General features: G+C 40.1%; 3 protein-coding genes across 6 annotated transcripts in view; 2 read left to right on the forward strand and 1 right to left on the reverse strand.

The window, feature by feature from the left end:
* Window positions 1-1100: 1100 nt before the first annotated feature.
* On the forward strand, window positions 1101-6293 carry LOC145442021 (uncharacterized). The gene is made up of 3 exons (XM_080319998.1): window positions 1101-1619; window positions 3563-3619; window positions 4806-6293. Exons 1-3 carry the CDS (start codon window positions 1461-1463, stop codon window positions 5103-5105), a joined length of 516 nt encoding a protein of 171 aa, XP_080176124.1. The 5' UTR covers window positions 1101-1460; the 3' UTR covers window positions 5106-6293.
* A 333-nt stretch (window positions 6294-6626) lies between these two features.
* LOC145442013 (4-galactosyl-N-acetylglucosaminide 3-alpha-L-fucosyltransferase 9-like) overlaps window positions 6627-19030 on the reverse strand; it is a 35670-nt gene continuing 23266 nt past the window's right edge. Inside the window, exons 6-7 of the mRNA XM_080319986.1 lie at window positions 15304-15840; window positions 6627-6922 (exon numbers count right to left, since the gene is read on the reverse strand). Of these exons, the coding sequence (XP_080176112.1) occupies window positions 6637-6922; window positions 15304-15840 (823 nt within the window). The 3' untranslated portion in view covers window positions 6627-6636. The remainder of the gene's footprint in view (window positions 6923-15303; window positions 15841-19030) is intronic.
* Window positions 7005-12905, forward strand: LOC145442022 (uncharacterized). 4 transcript variants are annotated; one of them, XM_080320000.1, is made up of 7 exons: window positions 7008-7421; window positions 8613-8716; window positions 8802-8900; window positions 8962-9033; window positions 9228-9570; window positions 11110-11217; window positions 12438-12905. In XM_080320000.1, exons 1-5 carry the CDS (start codon window positions 7352-7354, stop codon window positions 9324-9326), a joined length of 444 nt encoding a protein of 147 aa, XP_080176126.1. In that variant the 5' UTR covers window positions 7008-7351; the 3' UTR covers window positions 9327-9570; window positions 11110-11217; window positions 12438-12905. The 4 variants fall into 4 exon arrangements, with proteins under 4 accessions (XP_080176128.1, XP_080176126.1, XP_080176127.1 ...); XM_080320002.1 differs by lacking the exon at window positions 8802-8900 and having other exon boundaries at window positions 7005-7421; XM_080320001.1 differs by lacking the exon at window positions 11110-11217.

Genomic DNA, 19030 nt, shown 5'->3' on the forward strand with positions numbered 1-19030 from the left:
CCTGTAACACCTTAGCACTTGCTCTATGGCACACAACCAACTAGAAGGCATTAAACGTATGCCGCTGAAAGCCAATCCAAATAAGTGAGTTATAGAACATGGAATGTATACGAAACTTTGGTAATAACTTGATGCGATGTCATCCGCCGTATTACGTTAATCTTCCTCGGCTGGCCTATTCATTTTTTATGATATTTAGCTCGAATGAATGAGTTACGTGTACTATAGGAAAGGTTAAAAGCAGGTTATCAAGGAAACATTGGACCCAATAAGAAAGCTATATTTTACACAATACCTTTTAAATGCCGTCTTATTTGAAACACAAACTCAAACACACGGATACAAACGTAATACTTGTATTGTGCCTTGCAAATACGTCACACAGAATGATACAATTACGGCTGACAATCGATTTTGAACGAGGGTAGCTACAGAGTAATTTTCTAGGTCGAGTGTCCGGTTATACTCGCTGATAGTCTGAACCTGGCATTACTGAAACAACCTATAAGTATTGCGTCTCGTCTCATAAAACCATATAGGAATCTATCAATGTATGCATCGAATTCGTACTTAAATACTGAGTTATCGATCAACAAATTGCTGACAATAAATTGCGCAATCATCGATTGCTGACTTTTGCCGATATTTTTCCGAAACTTGACAACATAGTACCGAAAATTGAATAATATATATATTAGTGAGATCATGAATCTGCAACGGCGTTTGAATCGATATAATCCCTTGCACGAATGACCGAAACAATGAACGTAATTTGTTTTTAGCTCCATATTCAGTCGAATTTCATCCGTAAACAATATTGAAAATGCATAGATTTATTGGAAAGGGGTAGTCCACTTAGTTTTGAGGCGATTAAAATGAAGTCCCAGGAGGCTACATATGGCGCAACATCAAACAGCCACTTGGTATTGTAACGAAAAGCGGAGTGCACAAAAATAACGTATCTTTCACTCCCCACACTCGATACTGACGTACGTCACGTTATAGGCTCGCCTCGTCATAATACAAACCTCTTCGACACATTGTGCCGATGTATCATTGAGATCGTGCGTTTTTGTGTTTAAGTTATGATTCCGGGAGCTATACAACAAAGGAAACTTCCGTTAGAATCGGATAGTTGGATGTACGTTCAGTTTGGATTGGGTAGCGCTGATCTGTTGAATAAGTTTCGAGTTTGTACTAAGGGGCGGCCGCTTTGTTTGGAAGGCTGTGTGAAGTCTTGAGCTATTGAAATAATATCATATATAAGTCATCACTCGCAATATAAAAAGACTGATCAGTTGGCTAATATTGACTTGGAACATTGGCATAAACAAAAGCGATTATTCTAAGAAGTTCTGACATAACGGCAGCGATACCAATGTAAGACGGTTGTATTCAATAAAGCAGTGTAATTTGTGTATGTTTTCCTCAACGAGAAGGACTAATCGAGTCACAGCTCTATGATGCCCGGTACTAAATCCGTTCGCATTAGTGTATCGGAAAAAGCAAAACAATTTGAGTCATTATCAAGCGGCGCAGAAGAGGCTGAAGGCAGTGAAAATCACGAAACAGCAAATGAATCAGACGAAGACGGTATCGATTTTGCCGAGTTAGTTAGGGTGAGTGTATAGATAATAGCTATCATATTATGTATATTGAATACGATTCATTGAGCTCAAAATCAGTTTTTATTACCCTTAAGACCATTGTGATTTGCTCCAATTATCTAAAATTTCAGTTGTATGTATCCACCAGCGCATAGTAGCCTCTCAGAATTCAGAAACCCCGTTCTCGGGGTGTCGACTGAATATTTACCTGAGTTGCTAGCAACTGAACAACATTTCCTTATATGTGCGTTACGTTTAGAACCAATCAACATTATCAATCGGCGTTGTTCTTTCTCTGTATTTGATTGATATCGCGGTGTAATTATGACGTAGTTTCTGTTTCGTATACCACCTTTTGGATGTGAATACACACACTTTTCGCTGAGGGTGTTGAGTTCCTTGCAGCACTTACTATAATCCGGTAGGCCTATATTTGATGCTAATACACTGTATAGCGGTGACTAATAAGAATAGATCTACTGTATTTCTCTTCAGAATGCTATCATGATCAGCATTTCCCCATTGCTTTGATAAATATTCTAGATAGTTTCAGTGGCAAGACATTGGCGATACATTCGTCGCCAAATTATTGGGTCTACCGGGACCTACGATATTCATATATATTATATATTCATGAATATCGTAGGCCCCGGGTCTACTTTGAAATAAGTGCGTCTGTAATAATTCCAACATATTCCAATTTTATTGTAGGAGTTGTCCATGTCACTTATTCCAGCGTTATGATGAAGCCCGGTGTTTTCAACCGACGTTCCGCTGGAAATTATCTTCCTATACCTCATGGTATCAAAGAAAAAGGCGAAACAAAAAATATTGGTTACACTGCTCCCGTAAATAGTTATGGCCCTATCGGGTTAGTTACATTAAGTAACTCCATCTCGAACACCCCGTCATGATTTGCTTCACTTCTTGTTACTCCATTATAATATATTTGGATGCGGGCCTTGTCGCGACCTTACTTTGCCTTACTTGCACTACTGGCTACACTACAGCAATGGCTACATATTTACAGGACTGGATTAGGAGATTGTGGCCTGCGTACTGTTTCAATGTGACCACAATCGGAATTTCGTGGAAATGTCCTGACACTTAGTGTTGATTTAGAAACAATAGCTTCATGACTTAGAAAGTAATTACGAATTGCCACAAAAGCAACCGCTTACTATCTTTGTGACGCGATAGCTATCCGTCAGCCTATCCTTGGAGTGGAGAATTAATTCTAGTGTGATATAATTATTTCAACGTGATTATTAGCGCAGTGTACAAATTGTTAGAGCTGTACAGTGTACATTATTGTATGAACCTTAATCGGGCATCACGTCTTTTTGGGAATCAGAATGATGGGATTGGCCGGGAAGTTCCAAATGAATTGGATAAATATCTCACAAAGTGTGTATTTGAAATCTGTACTGTACCAGGTCTACGTCTAGTTCATAAAACAAATTACCCACATAATCCCTTGTGCATTTGTGCAATTGTGAATGCATATCCAAACAAGTCCAGATATTGCATTATTCAAAACTATGGTGTATACCGTATATTCAGTTATGTAATGCGATAGTAACATCTTGTTTGGTGTAACTGGGTATCTGTAATTCGCAAAGTGTTCCGCGACGCGAAAATGGTCGAAAAAGCACTGATATCGCATTTTCTGTCAATAGCTCGCATATGTTGCTTCGTCCGTGCTAAGTATACGTATAATAACCGAACACAGAGTGCAGCACATACGTTATATTATATTGTCAGTAAATACAAAAAATATATAGTTGAATAGATTGGACATTGATCTCATAGTGTTTAATTCAAGGCATCGCATTAAACTGCATCTTTCGCTCAGTCTATCGAATTAATCAGCACACAAGTTTTGACATTGTTGTTTCCCCATCTCTCTCATCGGAACCTAACCTTATTAACCTTTACTATATCCAAATTTCCAGAATATCACTGGCGACAATCCGAACGACTCAGTCGACAAAGAAAACGAAGCTCTCCAGGTGCGTCAGGATCATAATCAAGTTTTAACACGAATTTGCTACGTACTCTAATGATATCCTTTGTGACTCCAAGTTCAGCGGTCGGAGATTGCGCCATCGATTTGATCAAAATTTGTTACATACGGATGCGGTTTGCAGGTCGTTCATTGACTGAAAATCACATTCAAAAGCGCAGACCCGATTGAACGAGAAATATTTATCTATGTACGGAAGTCGTGACGGGTTTTATGACGATCCCATAAAGCCATCGAGATAGCTCAACTCTGATCATAACTAATCGAAACATATTTGACAAATTGAAATATGTTATTTTCGAATGGGCGTGTTTACGTTACCCGCGTTTCGTGATAGTTTTGTGATCAGAGGTGGCCAAAGTATCTGCGTTGCTACTCAAGTTTAAGTGGAAATAAAGCTGTCAAGTTCTACTCAATTGCAAGTAGGAGAAGGATTTCGAAGGCCCGTCAAAATAACTTTAAGCGGAAGAAGAAATGAAAGGTTTAGCCTTCAAAACTGTCGACTTTACTATAACACAGTACTATATTTCAACAACAAAGCTGTCGCATAGAAAATGGAAGTAGAGTGAACACAAAACCATTTGAGCATGTACTGCAAGTAGACGAAACCTATATACTTGACCACCCCGAAAAAGTGCTTTGTTACTGACCACCCCTGACTGCAATTGGATTTATCAACAGAGAGGGCGAGAAGGCTGAAATTCCTAGTATTTTATATCAAAACTCGTCTTCAAGATCACATTTGGACAACTAGAAAACTTTCAGCTTTTCCAAATTATAGATTAGAATCAGAGAAACACCCACTCCCATTGTTTGTCTTCTTCTAATTATATTGTATTTAGAATCAGGCCTACTGCACCCGAAAGGAAACTTGGTAATTGAATTCAATTCCGAATCAGAAGGAAATACAACAAAACCAAGCTCATTCTCATCAGCAAAAGAATGGCAAAAATCTGTCCAACAAGCTTCGCTCGTTTCACACTATATACAGTTCTCCCGTAGCATTTTCAGGAAAAGCAAAATTAGATTAAAACTTAGAACATGGAAACATTTCAATAATTACATTACACTTAGATTACCAGCATTTCGCTCTAACTAGTCTCATTAGACAGCTAGAATTACCTATAGTCCAAGTCTGTTTAAAAAGACATGTCCCTTCCTTTACCGTATAGGAAGCGTTCAAGATCCTCGATTATGACGAAGACGGTTTCATCTCCGTATCGGACATGGTCCACGCTTTGAAAGATTTCGACGAAGAGGACGACGAAGACCAACCAGACCCGAAAGAAGACGAAGCCGACAGCGACGAAGCGACAGCGAAAGACATGATCGCGGAAGCTGACTTTGACGGAGACGGCAAAATTAGCTTTGACGATTTTCTGAAAGTGCTTAGAGACGATGACGCCGAGGACAAGCGCGCTTCGGAAGATACAAACAACAAGAAAAGGAAGAAGAAGAAAAAGATTAAATAAACAGAAAGCTGGATTGTTATACGTATACTGCCAGTGATAAAAAAAAAAAACTAGATTCAGGATTCAAGGCAAGGGTTCTGATTTAGACCCGTGTAAAAATGGACTTGAAAATGAAGGTTTTAACCAAGTCACAAGTCAACTTGACTTTATAGTTTTGACTCGAGCCAAGTCGAGTCATTTCCAATTCACCACCGAGCCAAGTCCAAGTCGTGGAACAAAGGGTCGAGTTCGAGTCATAGTGTTGAGACTTGAGTCCGGGTCATAGTGTTTTGTGCTCCGTATCGAGTTCAACGCACTTCTGTGGAACTCTTGGGTGATTTCAAAAGCCTCGGAGTCATATTATACTCATTCATTTGCTCTAAACATGCTTATTCAAACAGATAAAAGACAGCTCTGGGTCTATTTTTCAATGATCGGTCCTGATACAAAAGATTTGAATAACATGTCGAGTCATATCACTTGGCCGAGTCTCGCGCGATGACTTGAGCACAAGTCGAGTCATTACAACCATGTTAGAAATAGTCACTGTGACCGGAGGATTTGGAACATCCGGAATACCATTTATCTAGAATCGCTTGCTTGGACTCCTCGATCTGTGAAGAATGGCAGTATAATCGAAACAGTCGATCAAGTCGTGATTCGGGGTGAAGGTTATAAAGTTAGCTCATCCGTGAGAATGCTATTCGCCCGATTAAAAATGTTAATCGCGACAACAAACTTCTAGGGATGAAAAAACTTCACCGGACGACTCAGGATAATCCTCGCGCGAAATCCTACTTTATGCGCCGCGATTAACTGTTTAAACAGACGATTAGAGCGTTCTCCCGGATAAGCTAACTTTATGAACTCCACCCTCACTGCATTATATGTGATTTTATCGCTCAATTTTACTAAGTTATTGCGAAGAGTTGGATATCTATACGTACCTATTTACCTTACCGTAATTGCCTTTCGCTTTTTGCTGAATTCGTAATTTATTGTAAAATGCCTGAAGTTTCCTATTCATTTAATTATCCACAGACCGTGGCGCACAACGCCATGAATGGCGATAAGCCCACTCAAAATTCTATTAATAATAATAATTATATCCTCCAATTCTTCAACTACCGCAATTCTGTAATCTGACCTCTTTATGTATTACATAGGAATAATAATTTGACTGTATTACAGAAAAATGATATAGAATTTTATCGGCTAGGTATATGCTCACAGATGTCGTGCACTCTTACTCTTACCATTACTCTAACACTCAAAGGGCCGAAAAGATGTTACACGAAAACACAACCTAACTCAGGATTATATCGCGGTCATAAATCCTACGTGCATATCTTTCACCGTTCCTACGTGCGTGCATAATTTGGATTTAAAATGTCGTACTCGATTTATACCGCGGTATAAGTCTGAGGTATATTCTGATTTCGTGTAACATGGTATATATTCACACCCGTATATTAGTGGTGGTACATGGGTGTACGTACAGACACACTTTTTTTCTCTTTAAGAGTGTGTATATGTAGGTCTTAGAACAATATCACGTTACTTCATAAGCGCGGGAAGCAATACTGTCAGTGCTTGCATTTCTAAATTCGTCATTGCTCCAGAAGCATCCCTCGGGTTCGATGGAGTCTACAAGTTCTTGAAATTTCGGTATTGTCCTCGGATACACTTTTTCCGACAGAAGCGGTATGTGATGACTGGCATTGAAGCTTGGAGAATACGCATCGTCGACATTGATTCCGTGTAGAATTCGACACAGCTGGCAATATCCGTACTTCCGATTGTGGTGAGGGAAATGATGCCTTGGCATATGGATCCATCTGCGGGAATAAGGAAGCCGATGTAATCTAACACACTTGGACATCCAGATTATTCTAGTTGTATAATTTGACTAATTAGAGCGAAATTATGTAAATCTACACTCTAAATTCCAAGCGTTAGATTAAAACACGAAATGACTTTTTTCCCTCTCTCGAGTTGCGTGATATCGAAGTAAACACCGTTCAAGCGAGAGAGCGAGGTCTGTTTTCGCGGGAGTGACATATATCGTGCTCATTCCTCATTTTCCTCTTATCTCCTAACATAAACTCACAAACGAAATGCGGTATCACGCGCTCGCTGGTGTGTCAGACGCGGGAATTCAGAGAGCGTTGATCGCATATTCTGTCGCATTTATCACGAGTGTCGAGTTGCGAGTCTTCTGTGCTAAGAGTCGAGTCGAGTGCGAGTATTATTAGTGATCGTACGTGATGGATTACGAATTAGCTGAATTCTTATTGGGAGACGGCATAGAACAAAGACATGTCGACGTATTGAAAGGTAAGTGTTAAGAATATCCATTACCTGAATCAAAGCTATAAGACAGTTCATATTTACTACCGATATGCCAAAGTGCTGTCTTCCATTTCAACAACTCGACTGTTATTCGTTAACGTGCAATAACGCATTTTGGTTCATTGTAAGCTTTCAGATGCAGATATAATACAGCACGACAACATAGCAGCACATGACCACGTTTTTGTAGCAATCGGCAGAATGCAAAATTGTACAGTAAAAACTGGCTTAAGTTCCTGACAAAAACAGTGTAGTATGGTATGATAATCCTTAACATTGGAATATAACATCATGAAAAAATTACTAATATTGATTTTATTTAATATAGAGCCCGCGCAGACAAAGTTCAGCAGCGCCCTATCGAGTCGGTATTCTGGCTCAAGCAGCTTTACTGTTGCGACTAAACTATTCATAAACTGAGTGATTCTGGGCTTACTGATGTTTTGTCATCCAATGTCAACTTGTTAAGTAGCATTTCTGCAGATACACTCATTCATCCTCAGATGCACTGTGCTTGTTGCAAATAAAGGAAGCAAGAAAAACTTCTTATAAGGAACATTTTGGTCTTATTGAACCTGAAAGTGTCGAATTTGGGAGATGGTTTGAAAATATTTTAACTCGAGATGGTTATATGCTCCAGACTGCTTCTGCATACTGCTACTTTGTACCTTTTATGCAGCAGTTGGAAGCACTGTTAATGTCACTGCCGAATCTCTCATTTCAAAGCCTACTCCGTTTCACGGGTGTCATACCATGACAGATGCTTACATGGAGATTATCTTGAAAGTAATCTTGGGATAGCCAGTCACCCTGACTGCCTGCTATTCTCCCTGTATTTTGATGAATTTGAAGTAGTTGATCCAATCGGATCCCACCGTGAAAAACACAAAATATCGGCATACTATTACTGGTCGCTTTAATGTTCTGTATTTTGAGTCCAAATTCAATGCATTTGCTGTAGAAAGTAGTCGCGTTGTTGAGTTTTGTAAAGTTTCCGACTTAACCTATCCACGGCCACAAATTAGTCCCAAAATTGGCGACATTCAGTATATTATAACCAAGTGTGTTGATCAGGTGTGGTGTCTTTACAGGTAGTCCTGCTAAAGCTAGTAGAGTATTTACTCAACATGCCATACATTTGGAAGTGAAATGTATATTTGTATTTTGTTTTCTCAGAAAATGAAGTATCTAGCATGGTTTTCGGCTTGCTGGCTGATGAGGATTTCGTTAAAATGGATTTCAAAGTTGGCTTGATGTGCCGTTTGATTGCCCTGAGAGATGTGAGTACGTTTTTTCCGCATTCGTAGCTATGAATTTCCCATCGTGGAAAGGGAGCGATCTGCATCATCTAATCTTGTCTTGCAGAAGTGGTTGAGGTCGATCAAACACAGTGGGACCGATTTAGTGCCGCATGTACCTGCTCAGAATAATGATTTCGAAAATCCAGTGACATCTACTCCTGATGTGCGTAGAACTTATTAAAGGCAACATTTCATGCACTGTTACATGGAACTATATTTTACAGCAAATTGAACCCATGAAGATGCAAGTAGATTTTATTACGGAGGACTCGCCTGCATCAAATACTGACGTTTTGGTATGAACATTTACATCACTATAATCTACCAATCAGTGTTGGATCATTTTGAGTCATTGTACATTTTGACTCGAGTCAAGTCAAGCGATTCTCGAAGGTGACTCGTGTCAAGTCAAGTCACCCGATTTTTGGACCTCGAGTCATCCCAACACTGCTACCAATACACCTAAATTGAGTATGATATTTCATTTTAGGACGGATATGTTCAAACGATTCCAGACGACACTGAGCTGGGAATTGCTCCTGTTTCAGACGATAGTGAGCTAGGAATTGCTTCAATTCCAGAAGATTGATAGTCTCCTGGGAATTGCTCCTGCCCAAAAGAGATTTACATTACCGAAATTCAATGCCCGTGTTGCATCCGCATTGCAACATCAAAAGGCTGGACATTTACTAAATGCCGTGGTGGAAGAATGCGCATACCACATCCGATTACATGGTGATATGACATGCAAAAGAGCATATGCCGAATTCTCCAGGCATCTGTGCGAAAAGTATCCATGCCTACAATATGATGGAGTTGGGTGCCCTCACTGGGTAAGTGTTCATTGCATGTTTTTCGGCCTATGATCATGCAACGACCTTCTCAATTACAGCCATTACATATATCAATACCGGGATTAGGCTACACCGCTCAAATGCTCCGATATCAGATTTATTAAGTAGAGTGTAAAATATACTACGTATAATTGTGGCACGTCAAAGGACCACTAGCTGCAATATTATAGCCCGACAGTTTTACGATGTCATGATGCATCCTCTCGCACAATGTCTATAACTCATTAATTTGAAAAAATTATGGCCGGCACAAAAACAATTTTATTCAAATATTTGGAAATGTAATTTTTTCCTGTGTCGAGCGTGAATAATACAATAGTAAATTACATTTCCATGAGGTCTGTGGATTGCCTGTCTGCAAGGTCCCGTCAAATAAGATCTACTTTGAAATTATACATTGAATATCCCTATTATTGATACTGCGGCCCGCGGCATCATTAAAAACTAGGAATTGGCCCGCGAGCACATTTGAGTTGGAGACCAGGGCTCTATAGGGCATGGGTGTCGAACTCAACTGGTGTCTCGGGCCGGATTCAAACCTTCAGATTGCTCGCGGGCTACACCAGATTAAATAATTTTTATACGTAGCCGCGAAATTCATGTCATTGTTTTCACGTGTATACTTTATCAAATCATCTAAGCCAGTGGTTCCCAACTTTTCTCGGTGTCAGGCCCAAATTGGCATTGTTCCGATCGATCGACGCCATTGGCCGCGAGCTATAGGACTATATCAGGGTTGTAACCAAGTCACAAGTCAATCTCACTTTTATAGTTCAGACTCGAGTCAAGTCTGAGTCGAAGTCATCGTGCAGAGATTCGTGTCCGAGTCATGGTATTATGACTCGAGTCCAAGTCATTGTGTTGACTGCTCAGTTTCCAGTTAAGTCTTATCGAACCCACTTTTTATAACCCTGTTTAGGGATATCGAATGGTTCGCATTTATAATATACTAATTTTTCTCACTTTTAGCAGTTTCTGGTCGCATTTTCAAGTACCAGTACCAATAGACGAAATGCCATTCGGGTGGTTACTTCACTATTCTTCGAAATTACAATGAAATGTCGGTCTTGCCGTCTGAGTATGAGTCATATGACTTCGTACGAGTTATACCCAAAGATTCGAGTCCAAGTCGAGTCAATACACAGATTGACTCGAGTCGATTTATTATATATTTTGAGAAAATGACTTGAGTCAAGTCGAGTCATCAGAAAATCGACCCGAGTTGTTACAACCCTGACTATATGCTGCTTCTGCCGGTTAAGCAGTACCCATCTTGGCGCATTCAACAGTGAGTCACGTGTTGCACAACTATTGGTAGATTAGTTATCAATACCTATGTCTATCTATAGCTACTGTTCGCTCAACTGGAAAGTTAGAGCACATTGCATTGACACAGCAGTGACGTAACGTTAGCAGTCTACTCTACAACTTTCCTGCAATCCTAAGTTAAAACTCCAGACCTCGAGCCAAGCAAGAGTATTTTATGAATATAAATTTTGTTTGAATAATGTTTTCCAGGGAGAAGATGAAAGCAAAGAAGTCAAAAGTCTGATATTTCTTCAGAAACAGTTGACTGACTTGCGATTAAGATCAAAGTCAACGTTGCTGGCTATCGACGCAAAACAGGTATAATTCTATATAGGTCACAGGGGACCAAACAGTTACCCACTATGTGTAGCGGCAACATGTATTCTGCGAGAAGGTTTTGTGTGCATGGCCAGCGAGGTATAATTAGTGATAACATCAGGTGAAATTGTAAGGTCAACCAAAATTTGATCAGCCTGACTGCGAAATTTGGTAATGATTAAAACATCAGTTCTGACGTATTGTTGTACCCAGGGCCTGCCTCATTTACCGCAGATCTTGGTATATTCATGATCATGAAGTAGTATACTTCGTAGCAGATTTATTTTAACTTGAAATTTTTATTAGCGGTTCGCATGATTTATTGTCACTCGATTTATTGCATTCAGGCTTTCAGCCCCCTACTTCTCGTTAGCACAACACCGCGCTCACTTGCATGGACCATGTACATGGTTACCACAAAAGAAGTAACTAGGGTTAGGGTTAGGTTTAGATACAAGGGTTAGGTTTAGATACGAGGGTTAGGTTTAGATACAAGAAGTATTATGAACATAAACTTCATTTTATTTTGAACTATATATGAGCTGCGTACAATAACGGATCACGTTTTTCAGTGACTAATGAATCGGTATTGGGACTAGTCATGCATGCTAATAGGTCGAAGAATATTCCATCCTAAAGATTGATTATGGGAAAGCCCTAGGCCATTTTCTCGGCGTCTCAGTCTTGGCATAGGTGGTCCAAGTATATAGTCATCGTCAGACTGCCAAGTTTCAGGGTGCATTTTTGCGACTATAACATGCTAGGCATGGATGTGATCGCAAGAAAATTTGTTCTAAACCCCAACAAAACCTCTCTGATAAGCAATATCAGCAAGCTATTGGAAAATTGACGATTAAAATGGGTTTGCACGGTAGAATATTTCATCTCAGACAGCCATCTGTAAGTTTTAATAATTATGTAGTAAAATTGCTTTGTGAATTCCCTTTGCAAAAAAAAATGATATTAAATTATTATAAATTTTGCAAATTTGGAGGATTCGCAAAACTCTGGATTTGCTTTGTGGATCCCGGTTGAGAACCACTGTTGTATAGAAATGATTGAAACTACTTCGATACAAACGTTATTCTGAGCGTGCCCTTTTGAGCTTTGTGGATTGAAGTTGGAGCTTAGAGTGTTCTTTTTTATTCTTGCTCAGCAGCCCCTTGAACAGTCGTTTGATATGCTGACTATATGATTTATATGCATTCGTATTATTTCAGGCGCATGATGCTGAAGTTGCATGCTTGACATTGGATCCACCACACCTACTGATCGTCTGCCACGAGTCGGGCGTACATCAAGGATGGGCATTGGTTGACAATACCTCTATATCATGCACAAAAGGGCAAGGAATCCTAGGCATGGTCATTGACCTCATGTCTCGTTACTATGCCTGGGACCTTGGATACCCTAAAACGTTTATGGTCCTTGGATTTCTACAAAAGATGATGATCGAGGACGAAAGAAATGGTTTTCACTAGAACTCCAAATATGTTCAATTCGAAAGAACATACCGCGAAGCGTGTTAGTAAGATTGCCGGAAATGCAATAAGGTTGGTGGTTCACCAACTGGAGGGCATGTGCATCTGAAGGAGGCGCCTGTTGCCTGACATTTGAGCGCGGGACAGTATTTACTGTGCATGCAGCATAATAACCGTATTTTGCAATAAAATTTGTTATCATTTCAAGCTCTGTGTCGTTTTTCAGCATGCCGGCGTAGCTATTTTCATTTTGAGCTCTGCGTCGGTATTTAACGCATGAGCGTTTAATTAAAACGTAAAAGTGTGAGACGTAATATGAGACACAATCGGACAGTTAAAAGGGGCTCACTTTTGGCGTTTAATTTTCCGTCTCATAAACGCTTTTGAAATTTAGAGTGTAATTTGTGAAATGTTTCTAAGCTCACATTTTAATTGTAATCTAATTTCTACTTTTCGAGAAAAGACTACATGCAGCAGGAGAACTGCATTGTGTGACACGAGCCGCGCTTGGCGTACGTACATTTTCGATTCTTGTGCTTATGAGAACTCAGATTTGATATGAAGTGAACATGATTTTTGTCGTATTTCTTTCCAAATTGGAATTTCATTTTCAAGTTTCTCCGAATTCAGTAAGTCTACTTTTAAGCTAATTTGGAAAACCTACGTATACATATTTTTTTAGTCGTTCAACTCTGCAAGCTGATAGGTTGAGCAGTCGAGCAAAAGCCTACGTTGGGAGTCGAACAAATATTGGATAAACCACTTCAGTAAACTGATTTACGACCATATCCGAGACATATGAATCCTTCGTGTTGGCAGCCGATACACTTTCAGCATCGTATTTGAATTTAAACACAATCCATAATCGCTTATAGGCCGACACATGGTTAATCAGGGTTAGTCATCCCATACCGGACTTGGCCAACTAGTTAATTCTAGTTGCCTAATTAGACTAACCAGTGCGAAATGACGGTAGTCTAATTATAATCTAATTTGTGAAATGTTTCAATGCTCTAATTTTAATTCTAATCTAATTTCTGGTCTTCCTGAAAATCCTACAGGTGAACCGTATAGTGCGAAACGAGGCAAGCTTGCTGTACAGACATTTGTTATTCCATGCTTCTGAGAATGAACTCTATTTGATATGAAGCTTTCGCGAATCCAGTAACTCTAATTCTAATCAAATTTGAAAAAAAAACTGCCTAGCAAGAAATCCACTGGCATACTTTGAAAAAAATGCGTAGCTATAAGTCAAATTACAATCAAATTTGAAAAAGTTGGAATTTTCTACAATTTTCTCGGCCCGAAAATTTTCGCTTCATATCTGATGTAGATGTCGTATTCATAGAGAATTATGCCTATTACGGAATAAACTTCATCAGTGGAGACCGCGTAAAATTGGACACCTATGATCAAACGACCGCCTGGTCTAAGTTCATAACTATTCGCCATGAAATTCTACTCAAGAACAAGTAGAAGTAACGCTTTCAAAGAAAGAAGGCCTATAGTTCTGCCTATGAACCGAAAACTGTTAAGAAGTCTTTTAGAATCATAACCACTTCGGAAAGTAACGCGAATAGATAAAGTCTTCTTTAAGCACTCCGACAAAGTCGAAGTACTCCGTTAATTCGAATATTCACATTGCGACAGGATTGGGATTAGAGCCAGACCTATATCGGATTTTTGAGCCGATGCCGATAAAACGATATCTTTCACTTTCACTGATAACCCCGATATCTATTCAGCCGATATTCAAAAGATAAGGCGTCTCTGTTTAGGGGAATTTTTAAAAACCTCGGATCATTTATTTGAACATATTTACGGCCATTGCTATTCTTGGACAAGAAATAAACTGGAAACGGTAAATCTGGACACATGTAAGCTATATAAGAAATAGATGAATATTCCCGGTCTAAGAGTCTCAGATTATAGTTCTCTGGCTCTCTACTAAAATATGCGTAACGCCAAGAAAATTGCCGATATTATTTAACCTCTAATGGCCGATACCGATATTTCTATCAATCATATCATATCGACTCGATAATATTTGCAAATCGATAATAGTCGACCCTATAATTAAAAGCACATTCCAAAACTTAAAGGCTGCGTATCTAATATGCATTTGAACAAGCTATTTGGGGTACAGAACTTCAGAATAACGGGAAACCATAACTTCATATTGGTAATTTCTCCGCTAGAAGCTTTTCGACTGACTCTGATCAGTAGCGAACGTCAATAATAGGGTGAATCAAATTCGAAATGTAGAAACTATTTTGTCTGTATGACGTAATAATAACAATAACAAACAACTAGTAGACAGGCAAGATACTGCAGTAACGATACAAAACAAACGTTAACGAGTACATATTCGGTAATAAATAACCGGAGACAACAACACAGAACATCAATGAAATATTCCAAGAGTGTAGACTGTAGAGGCGTTCCTTCTGGACAAAAGAGTTTCTACATTTCGTATTTGATTCACCCTATTGCTGACGCTCGCTACTGATGAGAGTCAGTCGAAAAGTTTTTAGCGAATAAATTAACAATATGTAGTTATTGTTTCGCGTTATTCTAATATGCATTGCATACACTTCGGACTCACCTAAAATACTGCAGGTAAGCTTCGTCGTTACGATCCAAATAATTCAGATGGCCTATCAAATCTTCCGCGCTTTTAAAATCGTCTACGTGAATGAAAGAGTTTGGAGGCGCCACGGCTTCGTAATCCTCCCGCGCAGCGCCCCAGACAACGGGAACAGCAAAGTTACTCAGCGCGTTCGAAAAGAACTTCTCAGTGATGTAGTCCTTGCAGTGGAACGTGTTTTCGAAAGATAAGTAGAACTTATACGGGAAAATAATGTCAGACGAATGAAGTTTGTGGTCTGATCTGGGAAGCTCGTTGTTAAAGCATCTCCCGTACGTGTCGAGGCGCAGTCCCCGATCCAAAAGCATATTCACGAGAGCCAAGCGAATCTTAGCACCCCCAACCTTGCAATTCGACACGATCGCGATCGCTAACTTTGTTTTCGATGTCAACACGTTTTTGATGTCGTCCCCGAATCTTTGTCGCAGCAATCTTCTGCCGTTTTGGCGCGATTCCCACGCACTACCGAACGGGCCGTATATGCTGGAATCTCTCCTGTATAAAGACAGATTATTATCAGTACCGCTTAGTGATGAGCATCGGAGCGGAGTCGGAGTGGATTCGGAGCGGAGTTTTGCCGATTTTGTGACAGTCGGAGCGGAGTCGGAGTTTACTACAGATATTTTTTCGGAGAATTTCGGAGTATTGTAACTTTTGACTCCGATATCTTTGGATAGCTCTTACCAGAATACACTCTTGATTATGATTACAGACCAAAACACAGACAGTTGACACCTTGTAAAGTTGTAATATGACGGGTAACGGTAACATGCAAAATTGATTGCCAAGTGCATAAAAATCAGCCATCTGCACTGCAATTGGGGACTGTAGAGTAGACAATACTATGAGGCCAATCCTATTAGTAGTAACGCAAGTCCCAGTAAAAGGAACATCTTAAACCTATCAGATCACGAGCTCACTCCGACTGAAGAATTCGTTTTATCCCATGGGCTCAACTTTTGCCTACCGCCGACCGCCATCAAGAGTGAGGAGGTATTTGCAGAATTTGAAGTTCTGATCGGCCAATTAGATCACCATGAACCGAAATCAGACGAGGATATACCGGCTCTTAAAGCTCGGTTATCAGATTTGGCACATTCGTATTGCGGGTGCCCCATCGACAAGGCCGATTTTTTGATGAACAAGGAGTGTTTCCTCGCTATCAAAGCATTACGCTCCAACACTGAAATTCATATCACTAAACCAGACAAGGGATCCGGGGTTGTCCTTCTAAACAAAGCTGACTACATTTCGAAAATGGAATCAATATTGCATGACGAAACCAAATTTATCTCGCTTGGTTCGGTTTCTGATTTCGATAACACAGCCAAAATTGAAACACGACTGGTACGCCGACTGCTGGCGTTGAAGAAAAACGGTGTCTTGACTGCGGAAATATATAGCTCAATCAGACCAACGGGATCGCAAAGACCACGCATGTATGGACTACCAAAAACTCACAAAGAAAACGTTCCCATGAGACCGATACTGTCCATGATTGGGTCTGCTCAACATCAACTGGCAAAATGGCTTATCGGCATCTTGGAACCTGTTCGCGAACTGTACGGCACCGAATGTGTTCGTGATTCGTTCACTTTCGCCAGTGAGATGCGAAACCTGAACCTGCCGGATTCAGAAGTGTTCTTGAGCTCATTTGATATCTCTAGTCTCTTTACAAACGTTCCGCTGCAAGAGACTATCGATATTTGTGCGAACGCGCTTTACGGCGGTAAGCTAGCACCACCATCAATGCCGCGTAAAGTTTTTGTTGAACTTTTACAGGCAGCTATACATGTTCTGTTGAATTTAGCTTTAACGATGTTATCTATAAACAAATAGACGGCATATCGATGGGATCTCCCTTGGGACCTATTTTGGCTAACATTTTCGTAGGATTTTATGAGGTCGAGCTTCTCACCCAGCGTGTGTCCGCCAAACCGGTGTTGTACCGACGTTATGTAGACGATACTTTTGTCATTTTCAGAAATGAGATAGACTGCGATCAATTTCTCATTCACTTAAACTCGCTTCACCCGGCTCTGTTATTCACAATTGAAAAAGAACGAAATAACTCATTGTCATTTTTGGACGTTTTAGTCGAAAAACATGATACCAATAAATTTGAAACATCAATCTTCCGGAAACCGACATTCACTGGCCAATACCTTCGTTGGAACTCATTTAGTCCTAGACGCAGAAAAATCAACCTCATAGGCACCCTCGTGCATAGAGCGTTGATGATATGTTCGGGTAATAAACTGAACTCAGAACTTGACAATATCCGGAAAATCTTACTTGATAACGGTTACCCTGAACATGTCATCAACCGTGGCATAGAGAGGAAAGTAACGCATTTCAATGCAGAAAAGTCAACAGAGCCTACCGAACGAACAACCAAAGATGTTTACATCCATCTACCTTGGATAGGGCCTATTTCCGCCCGCTTTGAAAAGCAATTGATTTCAGCGGTCAATAAGTGTTACGACACAGTGAAGACCAACGTGATTTTCACGACAACGCAACTGCTCCCCGCAACACGTAAAGACGTGCTACCCGCACTTCAGCAAAGCAATGTAGTTTATGAATTTAAGTGTCACTGTGATTGTGGCTACGTGGGAAGAACGTCAAAGCGATTGCAGGAACGCATAAATCAGCATGTCCCTAGATTCATTAGAACACGCTCGATGAAAAGCTCACCCTTAACTCACCCGCTCAAGATTGATGCGGAACAATCAAAGGCCATAAATTCTGCAATTGGCAAACACTTGTTGGATAATCCCGCCTGTGCGAAAAATTATCGAGACGACAGATTTCGCATACTCGGAAAGGGTCGCTCACACTTTCATTTGTGCGCCTTGGAGTCGACTTTTATCAAAATACACCAGCCAAGGCTGTGTCAACAAAAAGAGTTCGTGTATCATCTAAAAATAGTACATTGAACGCTCTCGTATTCGACATTTCGTGCTGGTGACGTCATATTTTGTGTTACGATTGTTGATATACGCTGTTCTTTCGAATTCTCTACTAGTTGCTGACGATTACCCCTGACGAGTGTCAGCCGAAAATATTCGGGTTCATTTTAATATGAATATACTATTCAATTGTATATTGAAGTTCTGTACCTCAAAGAAGCTGTTGTAATTTAGTAAAACACATTACCAAGTGTACCATGCTTGCCACTGTTTCGGATACTTGACGAGATTCATCGGAGTATCTCGGAGTCTGGGATTGAACTCTTCGGAGTCGGAGGGAGTTTTCCTCAGACACTAAAGTTGTCGGAGGGAGTCCCGAAAAGCACTATCCGCTCATCACTTCACTGGTACCGCTTGGCACAATGATTCGAGTACTATAAACGGAATCTAGTATTGTATTAATTCGGGTCGAGTTTAGTGCCAACGATTTTCTTTCGAATACCGAAATCACACGCCCCTTTACACTAAAAGCTAATTTATCAACAGTTTCGATACTGTTTTCCATTGTACTAGCCTTGAAACGTCCATAGGCCGTATCGCAGCATACGAAACATAGTACAAAGCTATACGCGCGTTCGTGGATACGACATTTCTGTAAAATCGTGATCAATCCGCAGCATTATCACGAAGTGCGATGAGATGGGAACGGTCGAAATAATACTAAATTATCTTAAATGTGGTGTGAAAATATCAATTGTGGTCGCTTACATACT

The sequence above is a fragment of the Botryllus schlosseri genome, chromosome 6, assembly GCF_051294905.1.
Source record: "Botryllus schlosseri isolate E-star chromosome 6, Bs_hap1, whole genome shotgun sequence".
Lineage (NCBI taxonomy): Eukaryota > Metazoa > Chordata > Ascidiacea > Stolidobranchia > Styelidae > Botryllus > Botryllus schlosseri.